Consider the following 14,402-nt stretch of genomic DNA (forward strand, 5'->3'; position numbering starts at 1 on the left):
ATCCTGAGGAGGAGGAGATGCCCGAACTGTCCGACGGCGAGGGCGCCTGGGACGAGGAGGAGGAGCAGGGGGAGGAGGAGGAAGGCGCTGCCGTGGCCCAGCAGACCCGCTGCCTCTTCTGCGACAGGTGGGGGGACGGGGAGCGCGGGGGCCTGTGAGGAGCGCACTGCTCTGGGTGCGCTGCGCTGCGCTGCGAGCGGCCGGGCTCGGCCCGCGGGATCGGGAATCGCTGCTTTGTGGCCTCTCTGTGTAGCGTGCTGATCGCATACACGGCTCTGTGGAGCCAAGCGTGTGTTAGATTCGGATTGAAGGAGGGAATAGCGTGGTAATCCCCTTCCCTCGTGCTGAAGCAGCGTGGAGGCTCTTCTTTTCTTTTTCGTCTTTTCCCCATGGCCAGTATCGAGGTGAGAGTTTTTGTTTCGATGCAGCCGATCAAACTGCCCCTCCCACCTTGTGTTGGTGTGGTATTTAGATCTCAGGTTTAACGCAGGCTTTGCTCTCACTGTTTGGAAGTTAACAGGACCTGTGGTTTTGTTAAACAAAATTTTTGTGTTCGTTGGCTTTTGTTTCAAGATGTTTGACAAACTAGGTAAAAGCTTTGTGAGGCATGTGAGCCAGTGCCTGATCATCCTTTCTCAAAGGCAGGAAATTGCCCAGTAAGTCAGAACAGAGCATGTAGCACTCATAAGTTAGAACTTAATGTGTCAGTATTGCATATTTAATAGTTTGTTATTTACAGGTTGTTTAGTTCTGCTGAAGCTGTGTTCTCCCACTGCAAAACAGAGCATCAGTTTGATGTTAGTGATGTGATCCAGAAACATGGTAAGTTTTTTGCATGATGTGTCGTTTCCTTTTGTGTATGAGTATCTCATTTAAAATAAATTGCAAATATTAATTTGTTTATAACTGATCTCCTGGTTCGCAGTTGAAGCTTCCAAGATTGAATAAGATGAGCTATTGTAGAAAAATGCTTATACATTTTCTTTATGCTGGCTGCTTCCTGCATGCCTTTTCTACCAGTAAAGCTCTCAACCAGTGACGAAAGTGAGATTGATCTTTGCTGGCTTGTGCTGATTCCTCACTGCCTACTTGATTGACCTGAATCAGTCACTACATGATTGATCTGATCTGATCTGCTGGGAGCTCTTGCCTGACCAGTGATGCTGTTGTTGGGCTCAGTATTTAGCAGAGCCCCATGGCTTGTGTCCTTCAGGTGATCACAGGAAGGCTTTCCCTCCCATGTCTGTTAAATTCTTTTTAGTCAAATTTAAGGTTGGCTGTCACTTGAAGCAGTCATTATATATCCTAAGGTCTAGTCTGGTCTGTTTTCTGTCTAAAATGCAAGAAAAAGTATTTTGGGTTTATCTTTGCTGTTCCTGGGGAGGGAACACAGTTAAACTCCTATAACTTTTGCCAAGGTGGCAATTTTAAATCAATATTTGTAGGTATTCTTGGTGAGTAGCATCAGTTTACATTCTTTTAAGCAGAAAGCTAAGAATATGAACAGGGGAGCACAGCAGCCTAAAATGTAATCAGGGTAGCTGGTAGGACATAAGAGTGGCTGTCCTGATGTACTTGCTTGCCAAATGGATGAAATCCCTGCCCATAGTTCCCATTTGGATGTGTTCCATTCTTAAATTGTGGCAAATATATTTGCCCTGAGGGTGAGGATTTCCTGGGTTAGTCCTAAAGAGAAGAAAAACACAGATGACAAACTTAAGATAGGAAGAGTGCACTAGATAGTGGTGTATACCCAAGGGGAAGTTTGAAACAATTACCAATTGAACAGGTAGTTAGTATTCACATAACTATAAAACATGTGGTCTTTTCTGTAATACAAATGCTCTCCATTTTTTTTTTCCCACTCAGGACTCGATTTTTATGGATACATTAAACTAATAAACTTTATCAGATTAAAGGTAGGTGTGCCACCTACTTCTTCTGTGTTCTGGCTCTGGAGAATAGTGATGTGCTTTCAGTTTGCCCAAATCTAATAATTGCATGAGATTTTGTATTGAAGTTTTAAAAAAATAAGTCATGGGAATTAAAGTAGCTGTTGATCTGTTTATGTAGATACAAGGCTGTTTTAATTGTAAATATATTTAATTAATGTGAAATTTTATTTTCAGAAGAGGATGTTGAGATATGCTTAAAGCCTGTAGTATCATCTTGTTTTATTCAGGTTCTTTGGGCCTTTGACTCTGCTGTCTCACTTCAGAAATGGGTTCACTTCTCAAGAACTGAAGTTTTTCAGTTGTTGCGTGTGTGTTGATGTAAAAACCTTTCCTGAGGGTATGAGCTGGCCAGACCCCTACTTAGTAAGGACAATAGCTGATCCCTCAAGTTACAGAACTTAAAACTCTGCTAAAATTATACCTGAGTCAGGAAAGCTAATGGGAACCTACAGTTTTAAGATAGGCCTTCGTATATTTTGTGTGTCTTGTGACTTTGCTCCTTCATTATTCCCATAAAGTTTGGGTTAAAACTCAATACCATCTTATCTTACTAAGTAGTTTTTACTTCAGTCTTCAAATCTTAAATCCTCGAGTAGTTATTTAATGCATAACTGTATAGAGTAAGGCAGTTTTTGCCTTTCTGTACACAGAAAGGCAAAAACTGAAGTCCAAAACTGACTTCTCTTTTCTTAACCAAGTATTAACTGGATGGAAACAGGAGAGACAATACAGTGTTTCTGACTTCTGTTCCTACAGCACTGGTCATGTAAGAACACCTGACAGGATTAGTATCTTGGATTTTTTGATTAGCCAAACACCTGAGTGAACTTGATTCCTGAGAGCAGTGCAATCCTGCAGGTATCCTTCAGTATCTGTCAATGTGCTGTACATTACTGCTTGCACAGAATTCCTTGATCCTGGAGCTGCCTGGGCTTTCCCAGGCTTTACTACAAAGCTCCTTCAATAATACCCTGCATATTTTACTGTGTGAAAGATTGCCTTGTTTTCTTGAGTGAAATTGAAGGGCTGGTGTTTTCAAAGAAACTTAGTGTACATGTTCTTCTCCTGTCTAGAAACCAACTGGAGCATATTTGAGTTCTCTCACCAGCCCACTGCCTTGGGAAGGAGAGGAATATTTGAAACCAGAACTTGAAGATGATCTCCTTCTTCAGTTTGGTAAATAACTGCTTCAGTATGACTCCTGCTTTGTGGGGTAAATGTGGTATTGTCAGAGTTCATGACATGTGAAGCGTTGTCACTGTTACTCAATTTATGTATCTGAGAAAGTCCACATAGTAGTTATATCTAATTTAATTATATCTAAACCAAATGTCTCTTCTAGAACTAATCAAACACTGGTATTTAAGGAAGTCTGAATTCTGGATTTATTTGCCTTAACTTAGACCCTAGCATATTTTCTTCTTCTGCCTAGGCTCGTGTGTTGTAGTTAGCCCTGTCAAATTCAGTTGTGCCTTTTGTAAAACAGCCAGCTTGTACAAAGCATCCAAAGACAGAAATAGCATGAAGTGTTTGCATCTGCTGCAAACAGGTCATAAACATGATTGGTAGGTATTCTTTTTCCTCCCTGTTTCATCAGACATAGAAGATCTTTGTGAACCTATAAAAGTTTTGCCTTCTAATGGCTTAAGTGACACCATGGTGCTCCTTGAACAATTAAAACGCGCGGAACAGAGAGCCAGAGCTGCAGAAGCAGCCTTGGCTAGAGCACAGGATGATCTTCAGAAAATGAAGTAAGTGTCTCAACTAAGGTTTTGGGCTGTTTTTGTTTGATGTGTATTATATAAGATGTTCATGTTCAAAGACAAATAGAAGTTGAAGGAAGTAGTAGAATGTAACTATGAAATAAACCTTGGGGTGGGACTGTAGGTTTGACTTGTCTATTGTAGATGGTTAGTAAATGTCTTGTAGATGGTTGGTAAAAAATGCACAAAAACCTGCACAGATTGAAAGGACAAAGTATGCTTAGGAGAAGAGCTAAGCAAGCACATCACTCAGGTTTTTTTCTTCAGACTACTATTTGTTTTTGAGATACCTTTCTGTTAGTTCTTTAGATAGGCATTTAAGCACTGAGGATGCACACACTGGAGAAGAGAGAGAGACTGGCAAATTAAATACAGGACTCCAGAGATGTTCAGAGTTTGCTTCAAACAGTAGTTGTTAGTGGAGTTCATTTGCAGTTTGGAGAAACTCTCAGTGAAATTAATAAATCAGCTTTTTTCAGCTACTTTCATTTTTGGTATCAGATGAGGGTAGTAAGAATATACAGTCAGGACATCCCTGTAGCTACTTCTAAGTCTTGAGGTCTGCATATGGGTTGATGATGCTCATGGATAACATGGAAATATAAACTTCATTTAAATCCCCTACAAGCATGAGATCACACTAACTGGGCACTGAGGAACTGAAATTATATTTAAGAGACTTAGAAAAATAATTCATGTTTGTTTGCATGAGAAGTTAATCAGAAAACCCTTGTATTGTAAAATACATTTGAGTGTTTGTTGTACATTTTGACAGTACACACTTGGAGCTACAGGTAACTAAGTACACCAGAATATTTAATGTATTCAAATCCCCTCAGCTGTGAACAATTATTTGTGTCAAAAAGGATCCATTTTGTCTTCAGGTGAGTTTGAATTTTGCACACAGTGCTTTTCTGGTATCTCTGTGTACATTATGCTTAAATTGATCATGAACAGCAAGAATTAAAGAAATTTATCATTGTGCTTCAAAAACACACATTTTTGGGGGGTATTTTCTGTGTGTCTTTTTGCTTTTTTATGTTCCATTCATTTTCATTTAAAACAAAAAAACCCTTGCAGGTTATCAGTAGCAATTTCTTTTGAGCTCTCTAAACTTCAGTGAGGCTTACAGATTTTTTTTGAAGTAAGTATATCAAGTTATCTGCTCTTGTAAGAGGGAGCCTTTTATTTTTCTTTCTCAATGCAACCTGTTCAATTCAGCGTGGGTTGGCTGGCAGCAAAAATAGCCAGATGTAGATCTGATGAAGCAGCACAGTTTTAAATTGTGGACAGATGAGTCAGTTGCATTGTAGTAGTCTAAATGCTGTAATTCAGTGGTTCATGCTGGAGGTTATTGCACAGAATATCGTCTGCTCCCTTTCAGGTAAACCTCTGTGAAATAACGACAGTAACATTTCTATAAATCAGATCACCTCTAGCCTTACATGTAACTTAGAGATTTAAGAGCACAGCTTGTTTATGCTGAGTTTTTTTAGTCTGACACCTCTTTAGAGGTGATGGCTTTTGTTTTTACTTATCTTTTTTCTTGATTAAGAAGCCAGCAGGACAGCTCTGTCTTTGGAATTTCTTTGGTGCTCGTGTTGCATGCATATATTAGTGGAACTATTGGCTTAAATAATTTTGAATTAAATAATTTAAATCTCACACAGTGCTAATTACACTTAACTGTATGTCACAGAATCCATTTTATGAAAGTTTCAAATTGTATCATGTAGATATTTGTATAAAAGTAAAGAAAATGCAAATACTGTGGTAAAGAGCAGTATTAAAAATAAGATCCAGATCATTTCTGTGTAAAAAAATACAGGAAGTTTCTGAATCTTAGAAAATTTCAATACAAAATCCCTTACCATATTCTCTTCCCTATCCAAACTAGCTGAGCAGGGAAGAAATTGAAATATCAGGAGTGAAATAGTATTTTTGGTTTTGTTCTTCTATAAGGAAGATATTGGTAATGAGATTGTTCCCTACAGTTTCTATATGTGAAGTTCCCATTTAAGAAAGTATGATTGCTGTTAAAGGTGAGTGTCAGAGGCTTTGAACTGGTCTAGGATGCAGCTTTTGTTGCTGTTGGACTGTAGACCCTGGAGGAATGTTGTCTGGCTGAAGTGTGTTTGCTTTTTCACTTCATTGTGGGTGTAGTATGATCTGCTTGTTAAGGTCTAATAGTGTTTTCATTATAAGCCCCTTGATTTGTGTATTTTGTCATCAAACCTGCTTGAGGAATGGGAACATGGAATCACAGAATGGTTGAGTAGGAGGGACCTTAAAGCTCATCCAGTTCCAAACCCCCTGCCATGGGCAGGAACACCTCCCAGGTTGCACAGAGCCCCATCCAACCTCGCCTTGGACGCTTCCAGGGATCCAGGGACATCCGCAGCTTCTCTGGGCAACCTGTGCCAGGGCCTCACTGCCCTCACAGTGAAAAATTTCATCCTAATATCAGTCTAAACCTACAGTCTTTGAGTTTAAAAGCCATTTGTCCATGTCCAAAGTCCCTGTCCTTATTTCTTGTAGCCCTTTTAGGAACTAAGAGGCACAGTGGGTTCACCCTGGAGGCTTCTTTTCCCCAAGCTGAGCAATCCCAGCTCTCTCAGCCTTTCTTTATGTGTTGAAGGAGTGCAAGAGCAGGGAAAAGGGGAAATGAGCAGCATAAAATTCAAGTAATAAATTGAATTTTAAGCTCTTTTTCTTTTCACCCAAATGCCTCAGTTTTAAAATGCTTCCTTCTCCCTTCCAGTAGTCACCCAGTGTTGTGTGGGCTGCAGTTCTTGTGCTCTTTGTATTGAGTCCATATCTGCATTACACAGCCTGAAACACCTTGACACTGCAGTGCTGGCTTTTATACCAGCAAGTTCAAAATAGATAGTTCTGCCTTAAAAATAGAAACTACCCCCCAGTATTTCACTGCTGATAGTTGCTTGCTGTCAGCAGAAAACTGGGCTTGCTGGGGGTGCTGCAGCAGCCGCGAGGAGCCTGCAGAGGGAGGATGTGCACACCTAAAGCTGCTGCCGTTGTTGCCCAGCCCCAGGGCAGCCTGGATTCATTCCTGTCTTCTCCCGAGCCCTTTCTCCCCCCCTGCCCAGCCTCCTTTTCATGGTCCCATAAACACGTCTCAAGGGTATATTTCAAATTGATTACAGACAATTTGCTCAGGACTTTGTGATGAACACAGATGTCAGGAGCAGCTCGTCATGCAGCGCCATTGCAGACCTTCAGGAGGACGAGGATGGCGTTTACTTCAGCTCCTATGGGCATTATGGGATACACGAGGAGATGCTAAAGGTCAGAAAGTCATCACCACTGCACCTTCCTGGGACTAAAGAGGAGAGGTGGAATGAAGTGGGCTGTGTGCCCATAAATATACTGCAGAGCAGCTGCATTTTTAACCCTTTCTGTCCAGGAGAGGTGTTTTGGTGGCACTTAGGCGAAGAGATCATTTTTCAGTTTTATTTCCTTTGTGTAAGCTCTGTTTACGGGAAGCGTTAGGAGCAGAAAATCATTCACAGTTATGCTTGATAGTACAATACATTGCCAAAAGCAGCTTTTTCCTGTTGTTTAAAACATGAAGGATAAAACATAATACAGACAGCGAATATTTTTCTTCAGTTTTACATTTTCCTTATAACTGAAATTTGTTAGGCAAGACCATTTCTCAAATATTGTGGTTTTCTCTTGCACTTTGTAAACAGAAAATGTTTACTTGTGCATGGTTCGGTGTATTGATAGCATGACAATGAACATGCTCATGTTCATGAACATGCTGGAGCAGTTCCTTTCATATGCTAAAGATTAAAAAAAGTTTATGCTCAAAACTTCTCTAAGGCAAACCTATGTATGCCCTTTTAACTTTAAAATAAGAAAAACAGCACAAAGCCCAACAGCTTAAAATTAAATTGTAAATTAAAATGTCTTAATGCTTCCTTTCAGAGAAAATGTCATAGTTGTGAGAGTTATAAGCAGTTTTATCATTTTAAGGCATAAATAAATAAAAATTCCTGTCTAAATTCAAGGCAGAATACAGAGCTGCAAAGTGAATTTGTGCCTGCAGCTGGCATATAAAGCTTTCAGCTTTGTAAATCATTTAGTGGCCCCAATGCAGAAATACACATGAATATGTGTTAAGAGTAGTGTGGCTGTGAGGTTATTATTAAGGGGAGGAGATTTTACAGAAGCTCAGGGATGGCTGCAGAACTAGAAGAATGTTTTTGAAATGTATGGTCTGTAGAAATACAACAGAAATGTAACTTGAAGATAAATAAAAAGATAGGTGTTTGGTTTTACAGCTGTATAAAGCTGTCATTTGAGATAATGTAGGTATAGGATGAGGAAGCCTTTCTGTTGGCAAATAAAGTTTACAGTAAATCTGCATCTCTGCACAAGGAGATTGGTACAAATTGTGTTTTACTGATTTAAGGGTAATTTTGTCAGAATGCTTTTAAGAAGACTTTTGACTTTCCAAAACATAGGAAAAGGATTACTTTTATTGTGTGCACATTGAAATTTTTTCTTTATGCAAGGCATTGACTTTGATTTTTTTTCCCCTTTTACCTTATTTACATAAACATACTGGCTTACTACATGAACATTTTTAAGAAAACAGTCTTGTTGTCTGAATTGTAAGCCCATTTCTGAAACTGTTCCGTCTTGAAACCTTTTTTGTCCATATGCCTGGTAAGACAAAATTTCAATTTGGAGTATTTTTCTGTGAATACTTGAGAGGTGGAGCAAGAATAGTGTTACTTCACACTTGCCGAGTCACTGGTGTTTCCCTTACTCTACCTTTTTGTTTGAGAATTTCTTGGCTGCCGTCTTAATAATTTTTTTCACCATTTTACTTAAACCAAGAAAGCATTACATGGAAAAGTTGAGTGGAGAAGGGGATTGGTGAATAGAGTCCCAAAGTGCTTGGCTGTGGCTTCAGCTGCTTTGAGTTGGGGCAGTGCTGAAGCCATGTGAGGGGCAGGCTGCAAGGCTGAAAGCTTTCCAGCTGGCTGCTTTCTCAATTGATTATTTATTTTTACACTTTTTTGGTCCTCCCAGCAAATCCTAATATATACTGCAGTAGAGGTGAAGTACTAAAAATAGTTGCTCTGAACATCATAGCAAACCAATATGGTTTTAAAGAGTCATGGTTCTGTTATTAATATTAATTATGCAGGATTTTAAAGCAGCATTTTCTAAAATAAACCCCAGCTGCTTGTTTGGGTTGTGTGTGTGATTGTACTTAGAGCTGGATTTTAGGATTTTCAAGCCTCAAAATAATTTTTTGTGTCCAAAATTTTTATTATCATAAAAATGTTCTTGTCACTCTTTTTGATCTTGTTCTTTTATTAAAATAGACTTTGTTCTTTCTCACTGTAGAAAATTTCTGTTTATCTGTTATTTGTAGAAATTCTTAACTTGCTGTAGTAGAAAAATCCTCTAGATTTAATAAAAGTACTGGGATTTTATACTTCAGCATTTTTTACACTAGACAAAAAATTGCTGATTTTTTTGTCTGTAACACTTGAACTGTGACAGCAACTCCAAAACCTATACTTGGCTGTCAATTTGTGTACCTGCTGATGCATGTTAAGAGAATCAATGTTTTAATAGATTACCTTGCTGGTAAACTGAGCTATGCTGTGGGCTTTTTTGTTGTAGGCCTGAAAATATTGCAGCTTCTCTGGCCCTGTTGTATTTCAATCAAACTTATTTTCTGTGTTGGACTTTCATCAAATGGGCTGTATAGCTTTAACTACTAGCTTGTCATCAGGATTGCAAATCTGCAACTTGTTCAGAAGTAAAACCAAGTTAATGTGATGCATAACTTTTTTTTTTTTTTACAGAAATCTCCATGTCACAGGGGTGTCAGAGAACAAAATGATACAAAACATTTTATGAGCATGTGATTCAAATTTTCACAATTTTCTATTTAAGTTGGTGTAATATTGTCACTCTATTACTGCTGTTCCTTGTTAGTGATGAACAGGTATTAAGATCTTTGAAACATTCAAAAGAAAAGGCAGAATCAGGAAACCATAAAATAGTTCCTTATTTTTCCTCCAGCTGAGGCAGCTGGCTTCATTTGCTGCAGTAAATTCTGCAATATTATCATACAGAAGTGTCATGATTGTAGTGCCCATGTAAGTACAGTATGTGCAAAGCATCTGTAGGCCAAGTTGAAAAGCAAGTTGTTCAGCATTTTTGAATTTTATGCTGTACCTAAGTAAAAAAAGTGAACCCTCTTTGTTCTTTGACTGCTAGGATAAAGTCCGCACGGAGAGCTATCGTGACTTCATCTATCAAAACCCACATATCTTCAAGGACAAGGTGGGTACAACTGCTCAGAAGATCCAGTAATTTCTGGGGTTTATTTTGTCTCAAATGGTAGAAAAGCTGCAGGTTAGCTACTCTGTAGCTGTGGGAATGGAGATTCCAGTGCGAGGATTTGATCTGATGCGCTCCGGCTGTATGAGGTGGTGGAGAGCTGCTGGAGGGTGCAGCGTGCTGATAAGAGCAGTGCTGATCTCTATTGTCATTGTGCTGTGTGCCGTGGCAGGGAGCTCATTAATTATCTTGGCGGGGTGAAGTTGAGCCTCTCTTGTCGAGGATATTAGGTGCAATCTCTCTGAGGGCTCTTTACCAGGATTAAGTGAATTTCTATGTATGCCTGATACAGTAAAAACGTCCTGGAAGCCCTGTGTAATTAGGGCTGGGAAAGAATTCACGTGGAACTGATTTTTTTTGAATTCGTGCTGTTTTGTGTCTCCAGACTGGGTGGTTATTGTTAAAGGGCTTGGAACTGTGAGCTAGTACTTCATTTGCAGTGTGGAGGGATTTCAGTGATAGGATCTTACAGTGCTTATGACCCCTGTACAGTAATAATCCTCTTGTCTTTTGTATTTCTGCTGGCTGTTTCTAATGAGTTTGTTGTGTATTGAGCTTATAGAACCATAGGATGGTTTGGGTTGGAAGGGGCCTGCAGGATCATGCAGTTCCAATCCTTCTGCCCTAGGTAGGGACACTTTCCACTAGACCAGGTTGCTCAGAGTCCCATCCAACCTGTTCTTGAATGTTTTTTTTCAGGGGTGGGGCATTCACACCTTCTCTAGGCAACCTGTGCTGGGGCCTCACCACCCTCACAAGGAAGCATTTTTTCCTAGTATCCTATCTAAGCCTACTCTCTCATTTAAATTCATTCCCCCTTATTCTGTCACTCTAGGTCCTTGTAGAGAGTCTCTCTTCATCTTTCTTTTAGGCTCTTTTCAGGTACTGAAAGGCAACAGTTAGGTCACCCCAAAGCCCTCTCTTTTCCAGGCTGAACAATCCCAATCCTCTGAGCCTTCCTTTGTAGGAGAGGTGAGAGAGAAATTCTGTCCTGACAGAATGCATTTCCGTGTTTGATAGGGCCTATTCCTTGTATGTCTTACCTTAGTTTTCAATTGGCAACTATAGCAGAAAAAAAAAGTAAATAATTCCCTTCCCTTTTTTGCCTCAATTCATGTCACAAGCCTGTTTCTACTAAACATTTCTAAACTCTTTGATTATAGTGAGAGAACAAGCAAAAGTGTCATAGAATTATGCCACCAGATGACTGCGTAGGTGGGCAGCTCATCCAACAAAGCAGAAAGATCAATAAAGGAAAGAAAACTTTCCCTAGAGAAATTTAGTTTTACATTTTAGCCCCTAAAATTGATAACTGCAGGTTTTTGCAGGTTAAGACTGATCTGAAGTTACACAAAATGTGAGGCCTTGTGGAACAGTAATTTTTCATGATTGATAGTGTGTCTCCTGTGCTGTATGGACACTCTGGGAACATTCAAAACAAAACATGGAGTAACTGTTAGAGTCAAAGATGCTTCAGCCCCAGGAGTAGATACCCATGCTCAGGAAACAGCTTAGGCACTGTGTGTGCTTACTCTGGTGTAAAAGCATTCAGCTGCTCTGAAGAAAAGCTCAAGTATCCCAACATACACAAACTGATTTCTGAACGTGTTTTTTGCAGCAGTTTATTGATCAAGGTTACCTCAAATTCATGGTGCATGCAAACCCATCATGGTGAAAGACAGAGTCTCAATTGCTTTGAGTTCCCAGTATCCCCCACCCATGTGATGTGACCAGTGTCCTGCTTAACTTGTGTGTCTGGCCAAATGATGCTGCTTTCTCTTGGTACATTGCTATGGAGAATAAATGAAGTTTTCTGCAGAAATCTGGCTTCGAAGTGACATCTGTTAAAGGCTTCTGCTGAAGGAGCTGTGTAGGATACTTTGTTAAACTTCATGTATTGTATAATGCTCTCAGGACTATACTAATGAGTGTCAATTCCAAAGACTGTTTTCCCTATAATTTTAATAACAATTCAAAAAAACTGAGGAAAATGTCTGTTACTGCATTTCTTAGAACTCTCTTATGGTATTCCTCCCTGGAAAATACATACTAATGCTTTTTGGTTTTTTTCTGAGTGGACTATTATGAGGTAGTTTGGGAGGGGCTTGTTCAAACAGTTGAATTTTTATATTCACTTTTGATGCAAGTCTGCATCCTAACCTTTAGGATACTAAAGAGGTGTGATTGTATGGTGATAGATGATAACAGAGTGTCTAGGTTTGTTTATTATGCATATTTTATTCAGAATCAGCCAATTTGTTTGTTCTGTCTCAGCTTTCAAAATAAATTATTGAAACTGGAACAAATCCTGCTTGCTGCCTTTGTTTTCAACCTGTCAAATGTATTTGAGATGAGAATGGGACAATTCAGGTTACCTGGTAGGAGTAATGGAGGTGGCTGTACTCAGTAAAAGGAAATGTGGTCCATTTTACAATGAGAGTATTTTTGAGTGGAAAAATAATTTAGTAAAGCACTGTTGCCATGCGTAGTTTTCATTGTAAGACTGAAATCTGAGGCAAGCATCAGTGCCATATTCAGGGAATAAAATAAACTTTTAAACTACTGTCCTACTAAGAGTTCATTGAAGAAATGAATTTAGTTGGCCAAAGTCCCTGGCCTCCTGTTTTTCTGAGTTTAAAGTAGGATATTGCTGAAAGCAGGATATCAGTTTTGCTCAGACTGCAGAGGAGGATGTGAAGCTGCAGTGTGTTGTGCTGTAGTGAAATCACCTGTGCAGCTGCTCAGGACTTTGCTGAGAGGCCATATGTGATCACTGCAAGAACATGTGGGCTGTAAACCCTTGTCCTTAGGCTAATTGATGATCACTCTGCTTGTCTTTCCCTTCCTCACACGTATTCCAGCTTGTCTGTTTTCCCTCCAGTGCCACTTTTCCATCCCATCCCCTGCCTAAGGCTAGATGAGTTCCATCTGGGTTTTTAAGTGACAGGGCAGCTGTCCAACATGGTGTCTGTTTTGATTTTTTTCCAATTTGTGGTGATTGCTCTCTTTCATGCAACTGTACATCAAGATGATTCTTTCACAGTGGTTTATTTTTGGCTGTGACTTCCAGCTGTCATGGCTCAGTGATTTTGTTAACTACCATAGGTGAAATGTTAGGTGATGTTGGAGGGTGTGAGATTTCAGCAGCTGCAAGAATATTGATTTTTATTTTTTATTCCTGTCTCCAGCAGATTCACAGTTTAGGGATTTCTCTCATTTCCAAGTTGTAGAGTTGACTCCTTTTGAAACATAGCTACGAAAGAGTTGCAGGTGGAACATGTAACTGTATCAACAACTTCCCTTTGCACAAGCCGCTGTAAAAGGCCATAGTGCTGATGGTTTTTAGTCTGTTTCCAGGTTTTAAGTGGCTCTACAGAGACAGGTGGTAGTCAGTGCTCCAGTCACTGCTTCCCAGACCACCACAGCAGCAGCTCCCTTACTCTGTACTGCTGAGGATGAACAGCTGGATTTGTTCATGCTGGCTTCAGGATCATTGTTCTGTATCCATCCTCAGAATGTACAGAATTGTATACAAGGAAGGCAGGCAGATGTGAGGTGCAGAGCATCCCAGTATTTGCTTGGCTGCTCTTGGTCAGGTGAAATGCAAGGTTTTCTTACACCAAAGCGAGAGTGATCAGTAGATGATAAGCTGGAAAGTGTATCAGCAGCAGGGTGCATTATTGCTTTATTTTTTTGTATTTTTTAAAATATTTTGCAAAATAGGATTATAGTTCTCAAATATGTGAGCGATTTGATGCCTTCTTTGGAAAACTGTTTAATGTGATGAAAACTGTGAGGGTAGGCTTAACAGCACTCTGCTGTGAGGAGAAAGAGACAGTGAAATCAGTTTTTCTTTCTAACAAATTCTTGCTGTGACTGGTAATTCTGACTCAGTGTTCCTGTTAACTTAAGTAAGTTGTACTTTCATTTTAGGTCTTATGTATGGGAAGGTAAGTTCTTTCTTTAGAGTTCTGATTCTGTTCATGCTTTAAAGCTGTACATGAGATGAGTGGCTCTATGTAGTGTTTAGAAAACTTGTTTTGATTTTCAGACTATAGAACATTTTTGGGTTTAGTGCTGTGAGTTTTTTAACACCATTAGTAAAGCTTAGCTGTATCAGATATGAGTCTAACAATAAGACCATTGATGATCTGGCCAATGCAATAAAATACACCCTCAGAATCTCCAGAGGTGCCTTTCAGCCCCAATAATTTTGTGAAAACATCAAGCCTGGAACTCAGTTTAAAATCTACTGTAACATAATCATTAGGTTTCAGCTGTTGAGAATTTC

At 39.5% G+C, this 14,402-nt stretch overlaps 1 protein-coding gene across 1 annotated transcript in view; it reads left to right on the forward strand.

The window, feature by feature from the left end:
* Positions 1-14,402, forward strand: part of PRMT3 (protein arginine methyltransferase 3) — a 58,228-nt gene that overhangs the window by 1,268 nt on the left and 42,558 nt on the right. The window contains exons 2-8 of the mRNA XM_031062248.1: positions 1-127; positions 740-822; positions 1,870-1,919; positions 3,029-3,131; positions 3,553-3,706; positions 6,883-7,024; positions 9,989-10,054. Coding sequence (XP_030918108.1) covers positions 1-127; positions 740-822; positions 1,870-1,919; positions 3,029-3,131; positions 3,553-3,706; positions 6,883-7,024; positions 9,989-10,054 — 725 coding nt within the window. The remainder of the gene's footprint in view (positions 128-739; positions 823-1,869; positions 1,920-3,028; positions 3,132-3,552; positions 3,707-6,882; positions 7,025-9,988; positions 10,055-14,402) is intronic.

Source organism: Geospiza fortis, unplaced genomic scaffold, assembly GCF_000277835.1.
Source record: "Geospiza fortis unplaced genomic scaffold, GeoFor_1.0 scaffold165, whole genome shotgun sequence".
Classification (NCBI taxonomy): Eukaryota; Metazoa; Chordata; class Aves; order Passeriformes; family Thraupidae; genus Geospiza; species Geospiza fortis.